The sequence below is a fragment of the Podarcis erhardii genome (assembly GCF_964252035.2).
Source record: "Podarcis erhardii genome assembly, chromosome: 1".
NCBI lineage: Eukaryota > Metazoa > Chordata > Lepidosauria > Squamata > Lacertidae > Podarcis > Podarcis erhardii.
In genome coordinates, this window is record NC_138497.1 from 63723173 (window position 1) to 63740819 (window position 17647).

General features: G+C 39.6%; 1 protein-coding gene across 1 annotated transcript in view; it reads right to left on the bottom strand.

Moving 5' to 3' along the window:
* Positions 1 to 2885: 2885 nt before the first annotated feature.
* Positions 2886 to 17647, bottom strand: part of LGR4 (leucine rich repeat containing G protein-coupled receptor 4) — an 82977-nt gene continuing 68215 nt past the window's right edge. The window contains exons 10-18 of the mRNA XM_081834645.1: positions 15632 to 15700; positions 14678 to 14749; positions 13803 to 13868; positions 12600 to 12671; positions 11123 to 11194; positions 9331 to 9456; positions 7616 to 7728; positions 7026 to 7106; positions 2886 to 6171 (exon numbers count right to left, since the gene is read on the bottom strand). Coding sequence (XP_081690771.1) covers positions 4895 to 6171; positions 7026 to 7106; positions 7616 to 7728; positions 9331 to 9456; positions 11123 to 11194; positions 12600 to 12671; positions 13803 to 13868; positions 14678 to 14749; positions 15632 to 15700 — 1948 coding nt within the window. The 3' untranslated portion in view covers positions 2886 to 4894. The remainder of the gene's footprint in view (positions 6172 to 7025; positions 7107 to 7615; positions 7729 to 9330; positions 9457 to 11122; positions 11195 to 12599; positions 12672 to 13802; positions 13869 to 14677; positions 14750 to 15631; positions 15701 to 17647) is intronic.

A 17647-nucleotide genomic window follows, 5' to 3' on the forward strand; every position in this document is an offset into this window, starting at 1 on the left:
CTATTATTGTTTAAATTTGTATGCTCCCTTTTATCCATAAATAAAAACACAGGCTCAGAATTCCTTTCAGCACTATCTCAGGGCATAACTGGTACAATGGATTATGGAACCGACAATATAATACAGTAAAAAGCCTGGAGTGGCTGTGGTAACCCAGTCAGATGGGTGGTGTAAATAAATGAATAAATAATAAATAGGACATCCCAATTTTCATCAGAGAAATGTTGGAGGCTATGATGTTGTATAGAAAATTATAGTCAGCATTGAGAAATCAGCAGCTATCATGCAATGCCAGTAGTGCCTACCAATAGCTGTGGGAACAAGTACAACTTCTGCTTCACAATCTCTGCTTATAATAGAAATCAATAGGTATGTTCAGTTCAGGAATAAGTAACTAATGCATGGAGTCCCCAATTTGGGAACCCATCAGTATTTGATTTTATGTTTGCCTAAGCAGAAATCACCCTTCGTCCAGATTTAATTGTAGCAACAGCGAGAGACTTCCTTAGACAGCATCTGGTTAATCTTCTAGGTCTTCAGCAGGTAGGGGTATGATTTAACCCACCATCATGCCACCGGCCTAGGCCATCATCCTCTGCAGTAATAATGATGTACACCTATTGGAGGAGATCTCCTTTGAACAAGTCAGTAGCTGAATAGAAGGCTGCATGGGTAAGTTTTATTACACAGTCCGTGTCACATGTAAAATGAGCTTTAAATGCTAGAGATAAAGCAGGCAAATGGAAAAGGATGCAATTTGGGAACTAGCTATTCTGTCAGTGTTGTGGCCCTGGTCTGACAATTTACTAGGACAAAGGAAGTCATACTGCTAGGCAGCTACTATGCCCTCTCCAGGCATATTCAGACCCCATTCAAGACTACACAAGTGCAGTGATAGAGGGAAGCAGATCTCTTATCTATGGCAGTGTAGTACAAAACTAAAACTACAAAACCCCCACCCATGGTGGCACACAGAAGTCAAAGTATATTTCTAGATGGGCAAGTTGTGTCCTAAATGTTAAGTTATCCAAAAGAAAAATAGCCAGTGTATTTAGAATCAGATTTGTAAGAGGTGAAAGGGGCCACGAGGGTCGTCCTAGTCCAACCCCCCTGCAATGCAGGAATCTTTGGCCCAACATGGGGTTCAAACCCAAGACCCTGAGACCAAGTCACAGCTCTACCAACTGAGCTATCCCAACATGTTAATGACATGAGTCTAAAAATGGGAGAGGCAAGCTTCTTGTTTGCAAAGTGCTTGCCCCCTGCCCCCACTGGCACCACCCATGCAACAACATGCCCTGCAAATCCTCCCTTCATTTTGTCATATGCACTATTTTGATGATCATAAGCATCATATTTTATATTAAAATCTGATAAGTGGATAAACTCTTGTGTTATACAAATTCCCTATATCATTATCCTATTCTTCCACAATGATTTCACTTCATTTACTTATTAAAATGGAGCTCAACTGATTGCAACTTTCGTTTTGAGTGGATTGTGGTTTTAACATTATGCACTGCCTTGTTATGGGAATCATGAAAAGCCTGCTTTTTTAAGCAGTGCAACCTGTAGTGTATCAATATACAAGCAGAAACATTTTAAAGTGCTGTTGAGAAGATTGTTGTTAAGGATTTCATTCACAGAACATCTAGCCATCCATTATGCAACAATGTGATTACAACCCAGACCCAGTAAAAAAGTTTTTCTACACAAGTAGGAGAGAATATGACAAGATCCTGGTGAACCATTTTTTAAACATTAAAAGTCCTTGAGGAGTTACTTGTGATCTCAGATATTTTCAGTGACAACAACTAAAGCCTTCAATATCAGAGTATACAAGATAATTTTGTTTTTAAAATGTTTTGAATATAAAATGTGAGAACGTGAAAATGTCATTTTAATATTTTCTCTGTGTAACAACAGCTACCTAAAGCAATATTTTCAGTAATAGTTGAGGGAACTCTATTTTGAAACAAGTTTTATGCAATAGCCTATTAATGTAGGCACATTTATAAATAGAAAACCTTTGTCAAACAGGCCTATGTATTTTGTGAAATTTAGAGTTTCCTTTGAAATGCAGAATGTCTAATACCTATAAACCAAAGTATGCAATTTGTCAAATACTGATGAAGAAACTGATTTCTTTTCACACGAACATCACTGGCATAAATAGCTGTATAAAAGTTGTAACTCATGAATTCCACAAAAATACTTTTCAGCAACATATTCAGGGCATATGTGTGTATGTTTAATATAACACCTTTTAAAAGATTCCAACATTCATAACATCCTGTTATAAACTAAGAATTTAAACTTAAAATTGATTTGGTAGTTTCACAACTGAGCCTCATTTCAGTTGGCAATATCATTTTCAAATGCTACTTTCTGTAGCAGAAACTAATTCTTGCAGTTAGAAGAGATTTTAACACACATGTAGAGCTATTGCACAAAACAGGCTTCCTCAGTCACTCTAATAGAGATAGCAGTTCTATATGCACCAAATATATCTGTAGTAATGGCCAGGAAAGCAAACATTACAATTCTATGCATCTTAGCACAGACAGCACTCTGGGTTAGGGTGAATATTTATCACACTGGTTGATTTTGGCATCTGTGGGCTAGTTTTGTTTGTTTCCTAACCAACAGCAACATTACAAAGTTAGCACTACTCATGCACACCATAAATTAAATATTTCCAGCAAGAATTTTCATTTTAAACCTGTAAGTTGAATTTAAGAGGTATAAAGTATAAACACACAAAACTCTAGGATACTTCTCTCTTGCTTTTTGATTTTCTTTGATTTTACTATGAATGATTTAGGCTTACAAAAATTACAGCATACGAGATTGATAGCATCCCATATTTTGTACAAGCTAAATAATTTCGATATACAAAGCTTCTGGTTTTATTACAACAACAATGTACAACCAATGTTTATTTACAATGCAAAAAAGTATATAAACCACAATTTAAACATTCTGCTACTGGCAGCTGTTATATTTCAGGAGGTAGCCTTAATTAACAAAATGCACTGAAGCCATGTTTCCTATCATGTGTTCTATCAAATAATTTACAATACAGAGAAAAGACTTTTTATGCACATTATGTACAGTTTAATTTTCCTAACTGCAATCTAGTTTTAATCATTTAGTAAAAATTATGCCAGAATTACTGGTATGGCAATGGAATTGCGATCAACTTAACATTTTCTTCCAAAATATGTAAGATTTAGTTTGATTATGCATTCATATTATGCTGCTCAGACTTCAGTTTAAGGGCATATTGGATTGCTCCTTATAATTATGAAACGATCAAGGCCTCACATCTAAAGATGCAATTACGGTATTCAACTTGCCATGCCCCTCCCCCACTTTAATGCAAGACAATCCATTTCCACATTACTGTAAAATAGCATCAAAGCAGAAATTCCTAGCGTTGTGGGACTCCTTACATGCCTTGTTTCGAAGTTTGTGAACATCCCAATCTTTTACTCCAAATAACCTTCTTCTTCTTCTTCTTCTTCTTCTTCTTCTTCTTATTATTATTATTATTGCAAAGTACTATGTACTATGATTTCACCCCAAACAACATTTCCCTTCCTGAAGAGCATGTTCATTTCTACCTCTCAGTGGCTGTTCATGTCACACATTTTTTGCTCTCTCGAGACACATGGCACAATCCCAAAACTGAGGTTCTCTCAGGTGATAGTGGTTATCCTGTTGTCTTCTATGTCAAAAATGCTATGGGTGTGCATTAGGCAACCCCCAATTATGTATGTAGACTATTCCGCAACTTTTGATAAGTGCTATATTCACCCTAGAGGTTGTAAGGTCAGAGCAATGGCAAAAGCAACCTCTGAACAGAGTTTTGCTCAGGGGATGCTCCTGACAGCATTTGGGGCAACAGGTATATGGAGGGGGTGACTTTTGCCAATTCCCCCCATCCCCCTGCAAGACTTTCCACAGTAGTGCCAAGGGTTAGGGGATCCTTCAGAATAGTGTGGAAGCTGGCACTGGGGGCTTCAGGTGGAGGAGACAAATCTGCAAAATCTGCCGTTACCAGTGGGCCACTTGGATAAAAAACTGCCTGTGTATGCAAGCAGCCTTTCTATCTGTGGACAGTGAAGTCTGGATCTAGCCCTTTGAGACCACACAGCACAAATTTGGCAAAACACATGTTGACGTTTGTCCAGCATGCGAAAGCCCAAGTTCTCATTTGCTATCAAGCAGTATCTGAGCTGAAAGGCTATTCAACCAAACTGTTCAGATTCTATTAAGAGGGGTTTAAAGTATTTTACTGAAATAAACGTTTTCATTCCAGACAAAGTTAGCTACAGGTTACATTATGAAAACATAGCATGTTTTTCCCGTATTTGTCTCACAGTTGCATTTGGGAAGAGTACTCTCTTCTTTTGGCCCTGCAGTAAAATGTCCTGAGATTCAGTCAGAAATGCTATACAAAAGTTAGCAACATTTTTTCCCTTGTTATAATAAAGTCACATTTAAAAATATTTGTGTGTGTGTGTTAACTGCTTTCTGTTGTATTGTGCTTAACTAGAAAAGTTGGGAGAATTCACATCACAACAGGAGCAGTAAGTTACAATTGGATAACAACATGGAAAAATAGCCTAAGAATGTAATACATAATTGCTTGGAAAAAAGAGTAAAAAACAATGGGATTATAAATTTTGGTTTTCCAATTATTTACATTAAGAGCAACAGCTCTTATATAAAATACATTGTTCAAGACATTCACTGCCTACATCCCTTGTTTTTAACTAACATCAGGTGATGGTTATAAAAGTGCTTCCAGGTAAAAGGTCAGAACAGCCATGGTCTTTGAAGCATCACACTTCCTCCTCTTTAATCACATGCTTTGCAGTAAAGTCTTTCAGTCTTTAATCCTTGGGATGTTGTAGGCGTATCGAACCAATGGGAAACCTCTGCTTTGATAAAAACAGGCGCGTCCACAGGCCTGTACTTGATCTGAACTGTCAGACACAAAAGAGTCCTCTTCATCAGCGTAATCAGAATGAGCAGACTGGGTACCACAATCTGACCAATAGCCATCTGGCCTTTGGCAAGGCACTACTGCCAGAGCTGGACAACTGTGGGATTTTATTAAGTGTTTACATGGCACAGGCTTTGATATAAGTAGTGATTCACAACATTCACACATGGTAAGGTTGCCCTGCAGATGTGTGTACATGCCACAGTCATAGTAAAAATCCTGCGCCCCACAGCCACCTTGAGTATTGACAGCAACTGTTCCAGTCCCACTTTTCTTGGTGATGTGCCATCTCAGTAATTTCCAATCTTCTTTAAATTTGGGATTGAAGAAGATGTACAAAACTGGATTCAAACAAGCAGGCAATGGGAAAAATATTAGAGTGACAGACTTCATGATTTCAGGGCTAATAGAAATTGCAGTGATGAGTGGAGCAAAGGAGAAAAATGCAACCGGGCAAAAAAAGATGCAGTTGGTGAAGATTAGCCAAGCAACATGTTTAATCATGCTAGCCTGCGAGTTCTCAGAGAGGTCTTCCTTTTCCAAGTTGCAGTAAAGTTTGATATAAATAATAGCCATGAGCAAAAAGGCTAATGAGTTTAGGAGCACTAATGTAACGGTGAACCCTAGGGAAGGAGTTTCTCCAGTGGGAAAGGGCAGGCAGAGAGGTGATGCAGAATACTCTCCCTTATGGAAAAGTGGTAAGCATCCTGCTACAAGTGCACACAGGAAAGCAAAAATAGCTGCAATTCGAAATTGTTTCTGATTATTGCTTTTACCCTTTTTAATTATTTCCTTTGCAGATAAGCTCCGCTCAATGGCTGCTAGCATCAGGAAAAAAATGGCACTTTCTGAAGAGAAGATGGCCAGAAACCCAGCAACTTTACAGCCACTGCCAGTTTCCCACCAGATACCAAATTCAGCAAACCTTCCCCAAGAAACTGCATCCAGGAAAGTTAATATGCCAGTGTAGACCCCCATAAATAAGTTAGAGACAGAAATCAAGCCTATGAATAGTTTGGAGGAAGGCAGTGAAGTACAAGGAGCAAATATAGTTAACATGACAAGCATGTTGAAGAACAAGGCAACCAAAAATATAAACCAGACTGTAAGACGGATCATCCAGCTTCCTAGTAAGTATTCACAGGGCTTGAAAGCACCTTAAAAAAAAGCAAAGAAAAAATATGGTGAGAAATACCAGATTGTCAGCGCTAACATATTTGAACACTATTGTAAGATAGGCATTAGCTAGAATCATACAATCATAGAATTGTTGAGTTTGAAGGGACGCCATGGGTCATGTGGTCCAACCCCCCGCAATGCAGAAATCTCAACTAAAGGGCCATCCATGACAGATGGCCATCCAACTTCTTAAAAACCTCTAAGGAACAGTCCACTACATCTCATGGGAGTCTGTTCCACTGTCAAACAGCTCATACTGCCAAAAAGTCTTATCATGATATTTAGTCGGAATCTCTTTTCTTGTAACTTGAATCCATTGGTTTGAGTCCTACTCTCCAGAGCAGGAGAAAACAAGCTTGGCTCCACCCTCCATGTGACAGCCCTTTAGATATTTGAAGGTGGTGACCATACCTCCTCTCAGTCTCCTCTTATCCTGCTTAAACATACCCAATTCCCTCAACTTTTCCTCATAAGGCCTGGTTTCCAGACCCCTGATCATCTTGGTTGCTCTCCACTGCACACGTTCCAGCTTATCAATATCCTCCTTAAATTGTGGTGCCCAGAACTGGACACAGTACTCTAGTTGTGGTCTGACCAAGGCAGAATATTTCTACAAAAGTGCCTCAATTTAAACAAGCATAATTGGTGCTAAAATCATAAGATAAAACCACAAAACAATAAATAACACAGCAGTGCACAACACAAGAGAAGGAAGATCTTTTCTGAATTATTTCACCACAATTAGTAGACTGTTTACCAGACTGGAGAATTCTGTCTACCTTTAATGCAAACATTCAGATGATAAATTTAAGGTAGGGAACAGTCCAGTTACCTGTTGTGGGGGTACAGTGAATTATTGTCTGACCAAGTTCCTCATTCTTATCACTGCTTAAGTAATCTCCTTCCGGTGCACCTTGATTAAAGAGGCAGATGATTAGGCCTAGAGAAATACTAAAAGAGGAAACCGCTGGGTGGTTCTTAGACTCTTAAAAATACATTCCTGTAATTGACACTTTTGCTTCATATTAAATTAAAATATCTTAAGTCTACTTGAGGGTGGGGAGAAAGCCTGCAAAATCCTCTTAGATGGCACTCCAAATTCTCATTAAGTTATGTAATGGATGTTTCCCCATAGTTTGAAGCACAGAAGATCATGGCATGACTGAGCAGTTTTGTGTTCGTGCTTTGGTGCTGGGAGTGGAGAAAGGAAGTATCACACTCACACACACCCAAATCGTGGCAGGCAAGATGTGATGATTGGATAAACCATGCTGATCCCCATCAGCCTTGAAGACTGGAGCAGGTCGAAAGCTCCCTGTGAGAATTGTGCAAACCGAAATACTACATATTCCCCTTAGCAGCATTAAATCCCACTAAAATTTGAACCATTTTCACACACTATTACTGTATCAGAGGACTCACCTCGCTCATGTGCAACTGAATCTTGGTGACTGGAATCTTCTGTGTTAGCATTTAAATAAGAGTCACAGCCCCAGAAAGCACAGCATTGGTAAGCATATGGAACAGAAAGAGATCTGAAAATACAAGCAGGAATTCTTAACTGACATTTGTTTTTCTTTATAAAACAACATATCTCAGAGCTGGAGACTGCTTTCCTTTTCAAAATACCTTCTAAGGAAGATGAGCTTCAGATTAAAGCTAATTATAAGATTTCCTGAAGAATACGTTTTATATTAGAGAGAGAGATTATGAAAGTTCCAGCTATAGTACTGTAGAATTCATTTTCTATATGAGCTCTGATCTAAGAAGTTTCTCTGGTTGTAATCCAACATTATGTTAAAATGTTGTCATCTTAAGGCAAGCAAGATGTTACAAGCGATCGTGCTATTACCTGTGCATGCTGAAATGAACATTCATCAAGCTGCCTGGAGAGCAACACTGTTGCGCAAGTGAATTCCCAGGCAAACACAGCACTAAGCACACGCCTGTCATCCTCACTGTTAATTTTGTTTATATGAAATCCTTCTGGCTTGCCTGTCTGGATTTCCTGCATTGCCCCTGTCTCTCATCCAACTTAAGGATGTGCTAGAAAGATTCATGTATTTAGATGAAGGGTCCTGACATATTTTAAAAAGTTGCTTGCAACTATAAAGTTAATGCCAAATAAAAATACAAACTAATTAAAATATTAAAAATATTGCCACTAAAGCTATACCACCATAAAAACTATAAAACTGCTATTGATGGGGTGCTGGGGAGATACTAGATCAGCTTAAGAGCATGTGCTTTACTCTCAGAATGCCTGCTAGCATTCGGTAATTTTCAGAAGATGTGGAAAAACCAAGCCTGGTAGACTTCTCTGATAAGGGACTTCTAAAATGAGGGTATAACTACAAAGAATTCTGCTCTTCATCTCTACCAACCCAACATCAGTCAAGGAAGAACTAAGAGCAATATCTATTCTGATTATAGAAGTGTGCATGCACATGAAAGCTTATACCCTGAACAAACTTAGTTGGTCTCTAAGGTGCTACTGGACAATTTTTTAATTTATTTATTCTGATTATCTTCATGTATAGTAGGCTGGTACACAGGCTGCTTGCCATAGTACACCAAGCAGAAACAACGGGCTTTGAAACTACTTCCTTCATTTGACAAATATAATGTAACCTCACCACATCCAATAATTGTGCTTACATCCACAAATCTATGGTGTGCAAATGTCAATGGTCAATATTTACAGCCAGCCATTCTTCTAAAATGCTAGAACAAAAAGTTGTTTTTTTTAAAAAAAAGAGGCATGAAAAAGGGTGTAAAGGAATAAAGAGCAGCTGAAGAGATTTTTTAAAAAACAGTATTTTTTTCCTGTAAAGCAATGATGGCCAATTTGTTTTGATGAAAGTCTGAAGAGGTGGGTAGGCCCAGTGTAGATTTGTTCTATTGTAGCTTGCAGTAGAGCTTCCTATAATGGCAGATTGGACAAAGATCTTTGCTCCAGGTGAGCACTGGATTTAGTCATCATATATAAGCCATAGTTTTCCATGTGGAAGTTAAATGTATTTGGTTTACTGCACAGTCCTATTAATGAGAAATGCAAGAGCAATTGCCAGCTGGATTGACTTTATTTTGGGGCAGTAAGATTAATCCAGGGTGTATTGACCCAGTTACTGACTTACCTGAGTTTTACAAAGTCCTTTGCCACCAAAGCTTCTTTCAGTTCTGTATTGCCTACAAGTTTAAGCTGGTTTAACCCAGCCAGGCCTCCAGTTGGAAATGAAGTCAATGCATTGAAACTTAAATCTCTAAAAGGATGACAGAAAAACCAAGTATGAGGGGAAAATAGACCACATAAATTTCAAATAATTGAATATGCAAATCTAAAATTAAAAAGATATCTAGCCATTTTGCTCGCTGGATGAGTGGAACACTCTGCTGCTGGATCTCTAAGCAGTATTGTACAAACAATATTCCCTTCCTCCAAAAATAACCTTAGGGTATCATAAGTGATGATAGCCCATAACAATCCTGAGAAGCAAGTTCAACTGAGAGATGATGAGAGGAGTAGAGGCAAAGTGATATAGTGCTTAGAGTGTTGGACTATGACCTGGGAGACTAGGGTTCAAAATCCTACAGTCTCCTAAGCCTACCCTACTCTTTGTGGGTGTTGTGAAAACAGACTTAGGAGGAGAAAAGTACAGCACCTTGAGGTCCTTGTAGGAAAGGTTGGATATAAATGTTCTAGTAATAAAAAAAATGGAGATCTGCCCAAGGTCACCCAGTAAGCTTCATGTCTGAGCAGGAAATTGAACCTGGGTCTCCTCCTTTGAGATACAATGCTCTTCCCTTTGTTGCACCATTTTCTATATTTTCCAAATGTCAACAGATGTTAACCCAGCCATCACCATCTTCAGATGAATCTGGAACCTGGCTTTTAAATATCTATTATCTTCCTATGCAGATATTTCAAAAGGGAATGGCTGTTATAGGCCAAGCCAAGTTGCCAGCCTAGCAAAGCACAGCTGCCCGATGCAGGTATTCGTCTAGATGCAGTAGTCAGTAAACAGAAGACAGAAAAACTAGGAGTAGCAGCATAAGGGGAGGGGCACGACAGAAGTTAATTAAGCATGATGTGGAGGCAGACATTTTTCTCCCTTCTGATAATACTGAAACTTGGGTCACCCAATGAAGAATATCATCCTGAAACTCCCACTAGACAAAATGAAGTATTTCTTGCTTGAAATGGAGATTAGACAAATTCACGGAAAGGTCCATCAGTGGCTATTATTCAAGATGGTATGCACAACTTCTTGTTTCAATAACTTTGTGGCCCTGAAAACCAGCTGATGGGAGAAAGCAGCAACAGGGGAGGGATATTGGCTTCATGTTCGGCTTGTCAGCTTCCCAGAGCCATGTGGGAAGCAACATTAGGAAAGAGGGTGCAGGACTAGTTGGACCTTTTAGTCTGATCCAGCAGGGCTCTCCTTCCAGTCTTAAGCACGCAACAGTCACAGAAATGCTCTTCATTTCTCCAGGTTGCTAAAAATGTGAATGCATACTAATATTTGTATAAAACTCCACTATAAATCATATTCTGCTTGGTTGTTCCATATGCAAAGTCAAGATATTGAATGACTTTGGACGTTCCCTGGAAATGACTCACTGTTTCTGTTTTTGGTTTTTTGTGTGTGTTTTTTTGCAAATACAGGAGTTGCATACATAGGGGATCAAGAAGAGAGAGAAGACCAAAATTACTCTAAGTTTCACAGGCTGAGTGGCATTCTTTTTACACCAACACACATCAAGCTGTGATGTGAGTAGCTGGTTTTCTTGTATGCTGCAGGAACATGGTACTTTTTGCTCTTTCAGGATGCCAGCTGAATGAGGGTTTAAGGCATTATGGGAAATAGAAGTGGATATTTTCAAGAAGGAGAAATGGTACTTGCACTGTTCTAAAAATGGTCTACTTACAGGTTGGTAATAGCACCCAGCATAGTAAATGCTTCCTTGTCAATTCGGTGGATCAAATTTCTGCTGAGATCACTGCAATTTAAAGAGGTGCTATTGTGTTAGTGATTTATACTGACATGCCTAAATGGCTATTGTTTGCACTTCAGTGATTACTTTGTGTTTCAGGTCATACTAAATTTCTAACAAACATAAATAACTTGCAACTTAACTGTATTTTACAATGTCATAATGACCAATTTTCTTGACACAGTTCTCTTAAGGGCATTTTATTCACTGGAAAACTGAGAAACAAGCCGTGGTGGACCATGGCCTTCCAGTATGGCACTATAAAGCTCTACTTGCTCTCTATTCTCCAGGTGCCAGCACTAGCTACCTAAATTTGATTTCAGATGACTGCATGTCATTTACCTCCCTTACCTGGGACAAATTCTTGACCCTGATAAGGAATAACCTTACATTCCGTACTGAAAGTCATTTTGTTACGGTCCAGTTTTCCAATCAGTTAAGGTCATATTGAATCCTGATTCTGTCTTCTGAGATATTAGCTCCCCCTCCCAGTTTGGTATGACCTATTGGATTATGATCAGTCACAGAGGCTCCCCTCCCACTTTCAGGATCTGTACTTTATGTGAAGATGTGGGAGAGGGCCCTTTGAAACTCTGAGGACCCTTTGCAATTCATTTTGCTGCCTAATACTGTGATTACCTTATTGTTTTAAGATTAGTATTGCTTGTTTATTGTTTTAGGTTATTCTGTGTAATGAATGGGGCACTCTGCAATACAGCATCTGTTGTTCTCAAACAGTGCTCCACTTCTGTGTTCTCTCATAAAAAACGTGCAGTATCTTATCTAAGCAAGCTCTCACCCCAGTGATCTTTGCAAGTCCTACAGCACTCACTTCCTGGCCACTGTCCTGCCATCAATACTACAGCCTCCTCCTCCCCCAATTTTCTAGGGTGAATTTAAACCAATACACCCACATAACAATTAACTTAAATTTTATAAAGTTTGTTTTGGTATGTAACTGCCACATATGCAACATGCATTCAAAGTGGCTTACAATATAACGGGTGAAATACTAATCTCATTCTAATTTATTTTTAAGGGGAAATAAACCATGGCACTTATGTGAGCTCAGAACTAGAAGTGGATAAAACCCAACTGAAGGCTGCCTCCTGTCTATGGTGACATTTCAGCAAACCACCTGGCTTTACTGATTTGTGGATGTGGATGTGGTTTTAAATTGGAGGAGAAAGGAGTGCATATGTGTGGGAGATGCCTAAATTAAGCATTGGGACAGGAGGGACAAAATAAAATGAAACATTTTGAGGAGTGCTGGATCGGCTGGGCTGAGAGCTATTTTACAAATGATTGCCTTGCTGTGGTTAACTGTACGTTGACTACCAACATTGAATACCACTGTTAGTTTCCAACACTTCACTTAAAATAAAAGCATTTGTAAAGAGAATAGACTCACAGGGTACGTAGAGAAGTCAGCCCCTGGAATATATCGTCTTTGATTTCTTCAATTTGATTATGCTGCAAAGATCTGAAATATGGAAATTAGTTACACAGAGGAGGATTTTCACCAAAAGGCAGTACAGTCATGACACTGCATTCTATCCTGACAGGAACAACCCCCACTTTTAACTTATTAACCTCAAATTATTAATGAATGATTAAGTGAAAGACACAGTGGAAGTCCGAAAGAAAGGCAGGAGGGGAAAAAAGAAACAGAAGGAGTTCAAGGAAGAGAGCATAAAGCAAGATACGAGGTGAAAGCCTAATTTAGCAACACAGTAATAGCATGAAGTGGACTTGGAGCTTATTGCAAAACCACACTAATTAGACCTCAACTGCAGTACTGTCTCCTGCTCAGAGCAGCAGACTTGAAGAAGTAGGTAGACAAATTGAATGGGTTCAGAGGAAATCAATGAAGACAGGTAACAATACAAGTTCTGTGAGGTTGGTTTGTGTTTTTTTAAGCACCTCCATAAAGGATAAAGATTTATTCTCTGCTTCTGCAGAGGGCAGAACTACATCCAACAGCTTAAATTTCAAGAGGACAGATTAGGTGGTAAGAGTAGTTTGACAATGGAAACCATTTTACATAGAGGGGTGGTGGGCTCTCTGTTACTGGAGATCTTCAAACAGAGCTTGGACATTTGTTGGGGATCATTGAGCTCTGGATTTTGTGCATGAGGTAGGGCATTTATATTATATGTCCTACAAGGTTCCCCCCAACTCTTATGACACCACAACATCAGTAAATGTAGCAAGAAGCACAAGATGAAGGGGCCTTAACAGTTGCTTAAAACTCACACCCATACACACACCACCCACACACAAGTTGAAAATTGAATAAAGGCCAAGGTCTAGAAGCCACTGGGGCAAACAGAGAGTGAGGAGGAAGCAAGAATAACAAAAGAGAAGTAGAAATGCATCAAAAGGCAATGAAGTAATGAGAGGACTTAACATCTATCACCACTTTGTACACTTCCCACTATGGTCACAAAACATTAACTTAGGGCGAAAACAAGGAATGCCTGTTTTGAAATACTGTCCTCTTGCTATCAGTTGTAGACAAACTATAGAGTTTCATTTTCGGTGGCACAGATTCAGGCGCGGGGGGTAGGGGTGGGGAGGGAATCAGATTAGACTGGGAGTGCTCTATACTCACATTTCTTCCAGGGAACTGCAACCTTTAAAACTTGGAAGTTGTTTTATGTTGTTATAAGATAAATCCCTTGAAAAAGGAAACAAAAGGAAAAGGTTACTATTATCATTTTGTATGAAGGTATACTGCTTCTAATTCAGGGTTACAAATATATGGTCAATCTTCCTCTCCCAACATTCTTATAACAATCTATTTCCCCACTAGCTGTTTTCCAAAGAAAGTGGACTGCCTTCTCTAAAGTTTTTCGAACAACTTCAGCTTAAAAGATAGTATAGATGTGGGATGTGATCAGGAAGTTTACAAAAGCAATTGAAACTAAAGTCTCAAATTCATAAGGGCTGCAGTCACCATTAGTCAACTCTCCAGGAGCTGTGTATCAGTAGTGGGTTTAGCCACTCCACACTCTTGCATTCACACACACCATATACACATGCACAGGCGACCTATCCTGAGCTAATTTCTGCAGATCAGCAGTGAAGTATTATTGCTCCCTCCTTTTTTAACAGAGGCTCAAACTGATGAGCGGGGGGGGGGGGGCATTTGCATCCCTAAGAGGATGCAGCAACACACAGGCCAGGGTGTTAGCAAGTCTCTACAAGAGCCTGCCCATTCATGCGGTCCCAGTAAGCTCCAGTTTGGCTTAGAGTGATATGAAAACAAGGCAACCGAAACAAATCACTCATAGCAGGGATGTCTGATCTGCATGGTTTTAAACTGACATGCTCAATTCTGACTTTTTGAGTTATTATGCTCCATTTCCCTCAAATAAAATCTGTAGCACATACTGCTCCTTATAAGGGATGTGCTAACAAACATTGATATAAATTGTATATTCTACTTTTGTGGTTTTATGGTAGAACCAAGAGATTACTACTTACAAAGTCCGAAGCAGTTTTTGTTCTTGGCATAGATCAATGGGGATGCTGCTTATTTTGGTGCCTGTAAAAGTCCTGTTTAATAAAACAGAAGCATGTGAATGAACTTTGATTCATAATAATTGCCAGAATTATTAAAATGAAGACACAACTATCCTAGAAAGTTAGGACTCAATCACTTAGTTCTGAACACAGTAAAGGACATTTTAAAAATACATGTGCCTTTGACTAATGCTCTAGCAGTGTTGATTCAACACAACTGAAACAGATTAAAAATAGGGCAATAGTTAAAGAAACAGTGATAGCATTTTTTCATTTGCTCTTTCAGAAAAGTATTTTAAAAACAATGATGTTAGGCTTAACCATGTGCATATCCTACATCATTAGGAAGAATTACATATGCTTTACTTTCTCTCCAACTAACTGGATACCCTAAGCTTAGATAAAGCTTAGCCTTCTTAAGGTTTCCAAGCTTCATCCAATGAGGAGGAGAGTGAGAATGAACTCACTGGCCCTGTCCATCTCCATCATGTTCCTGGCTTCATTTGATTTTCATGTGCTGGGAAAGGAACTTCTGCAGCAGGGAACCTTTTCTGTACAGGAAAGCTCCCCACATGAGGGGAGGAAGCAAGCCTGAAATGGGCTCACGTGACATAAACATATGGATAAGGAAGCAGTGGCGTAGCGTGGGCTGTCAGCGCCCAGGGCAAGGCAAGTAATTTGACCCCCTAACCCGTGGATTTGCGCCCCCTAACCCGTGGATTTGTGCCCCCTAACCCCCAGATGTTGCACCCGGTGCGGCCGGCCCCCCCTGCACCCCCCACGCTATGCCACTGTAAGGAAGTCCGATCTCCAAAACTCAGTAATAAAATTAATTTTAAATGTTCTCCTTAAAAGAGAATCTAACCATTAGAATTAGTTATTGTTCATTAATAGAGTTTGATAGAAGATACTTACAGGCTTTCCAGATTGGTGGTTCCTGTTAAGTTAGGAAACCACTGTACCATGCTGGCGCCACGAATGACCCTGAAGGAGAAGAAATACGATGACACACACTGTTGCTTTAGTGGATAGAAGGAACACAAGAAGAGCCCTGCTGGGTCAGGACAAAAGCCCATCAAGTACAGTATCCTGTTCTCAGTGGCCTTCCAGATGCCTCTGGGAAGCCTAAAATTAGGTCTTGAGTACAATAGTACTCTCCTCATTTGTGATTCCCACCAACTGGTATTCAGAGGCCTACAGAGGCACAGCACTGGAGGTCATACATAGCCAATGATATGTGCTATGTGAATAGAGGTTTTCATTAAAGGTTCATACCAATCTAATCTCATTTCCACTTACATTTATCCATGCTAGACTTAATGACATTTTCATCACATCTCAATGTACAAATCTCTAAGCACAGCTTAGAAATGTTTGAAATATTAAATGGTTTACAAAGGCTTTTATTTTTTTGGGGGGGGGGGAGAACAACCCACACAAAATATTGAAAAATGTGTTTGTCATCTACTCAGAATTATGTTCAAAATCTGAACTCTTGCCAATGGACTGCTCTGTCGTTGATACTATGGTCTGGTTGCCAAGACAGCTTCCTTGCTCACAGTCAAGACACTGACGTACATATTAAATTCCCATGTGTGGATTTGTGAGAGAGCAGAAAGAGAAAGTGGTAAGTAAGTAATGCAGAGTGTGTGTGAGGGTGAGAAAGAAAATGAATGATATGTGTAAGCATTCTATGTCTGCAGCCACCAGCAGTGTGCAGACCCCAAGGATTCTTCCCATCCCTGCCAGGGGAAAGTGGGCCTCTGTGACTAAAGATTCCCCACCTCTACTCTGCCTTTTCTTCTGGTGTAGGCCCTACTATATCCTTTCTGAGAATTTAATACTGGAATGAGGAAGATGAGCTTTTCTTTTATTCATAAATACACAAGAAACCTACGAACGGAGCACAGCACTTCTAAAGAATAACCACATTTGTGCCATGGTCACTGCCAAGTGATACAACCAAGACACATTAGGTCTCAGATTAAGTGAAGCTGTGAGACTCATCTAAGCCAAATCCCATTTTTACGCTAAGCTGGGAGTCATTCTGAGGTGGCAGTACAAAAAGCACACTGTGATTGAAATGCATTTCTCAGTTTAGCAAAGACTTGCAAGGGTTTGTTTGATCAAATCTCCAAGGCTTATGTTTTCAAAGGGTGTGTGCACCAAGATGAGCTTATGGAAACATACCAAAATATATGACCGATTTACAACCGTGGGGTTTTGCAAGGGAAAGAACAATAAGGAAAAGGGAAGAGGGGAAAACAGAGTGCTCACAAGCAAGCACAAGAAAACAACAATGAAGGCATCACCATAAATTAATCATCATGATAACCAGTGGCCAATAAAATCCAGTTCACAGAAGAGACAGAATAGTGTAGCAGCAATGGAGTTGTGGATGTAATAGTCAAGTACAGTTAAACCAAGTCACGCAGAAGAATGGCATAATGTAATGGCATAATGTTGTGTAACATAATATACAGGAACAGCAGTTGCACAATATTTTCCCCCAGTTGCTATAGATTGATTGCATGGCTCAAGGAAGGGGATCCAATACTTCAATTCTACTTGCAAAAAAGGATTTTGATCCAGCAAGTTCCTCTGCTAATGTAACAAGGGAAGAGAGGACTTTCTCAGATTCCCCTTCCTTCCTGCTTCCATGCTGTTCTGGGGATCCCCCAGGAACAGTTTTTCAGGAAAGTGGGGCACAGAGGCTGCAACAAGGAGGGAGGAATCACCTCCTCTTCTCTTACATTAGCAGAGGTGGCTGCCAGATCAAAAGCCACTACGTAAATGGAATGGCAGCATCGGCTTCCACCATTAGTCATGAACATAAACAGTGTCTGAAAGGGTTCTGGTACACAGAATACATAATGAGTTGACATTGCTCTATAACAGGGGTAGGCAACCTAAGGCCCGTGGGCCGGATGC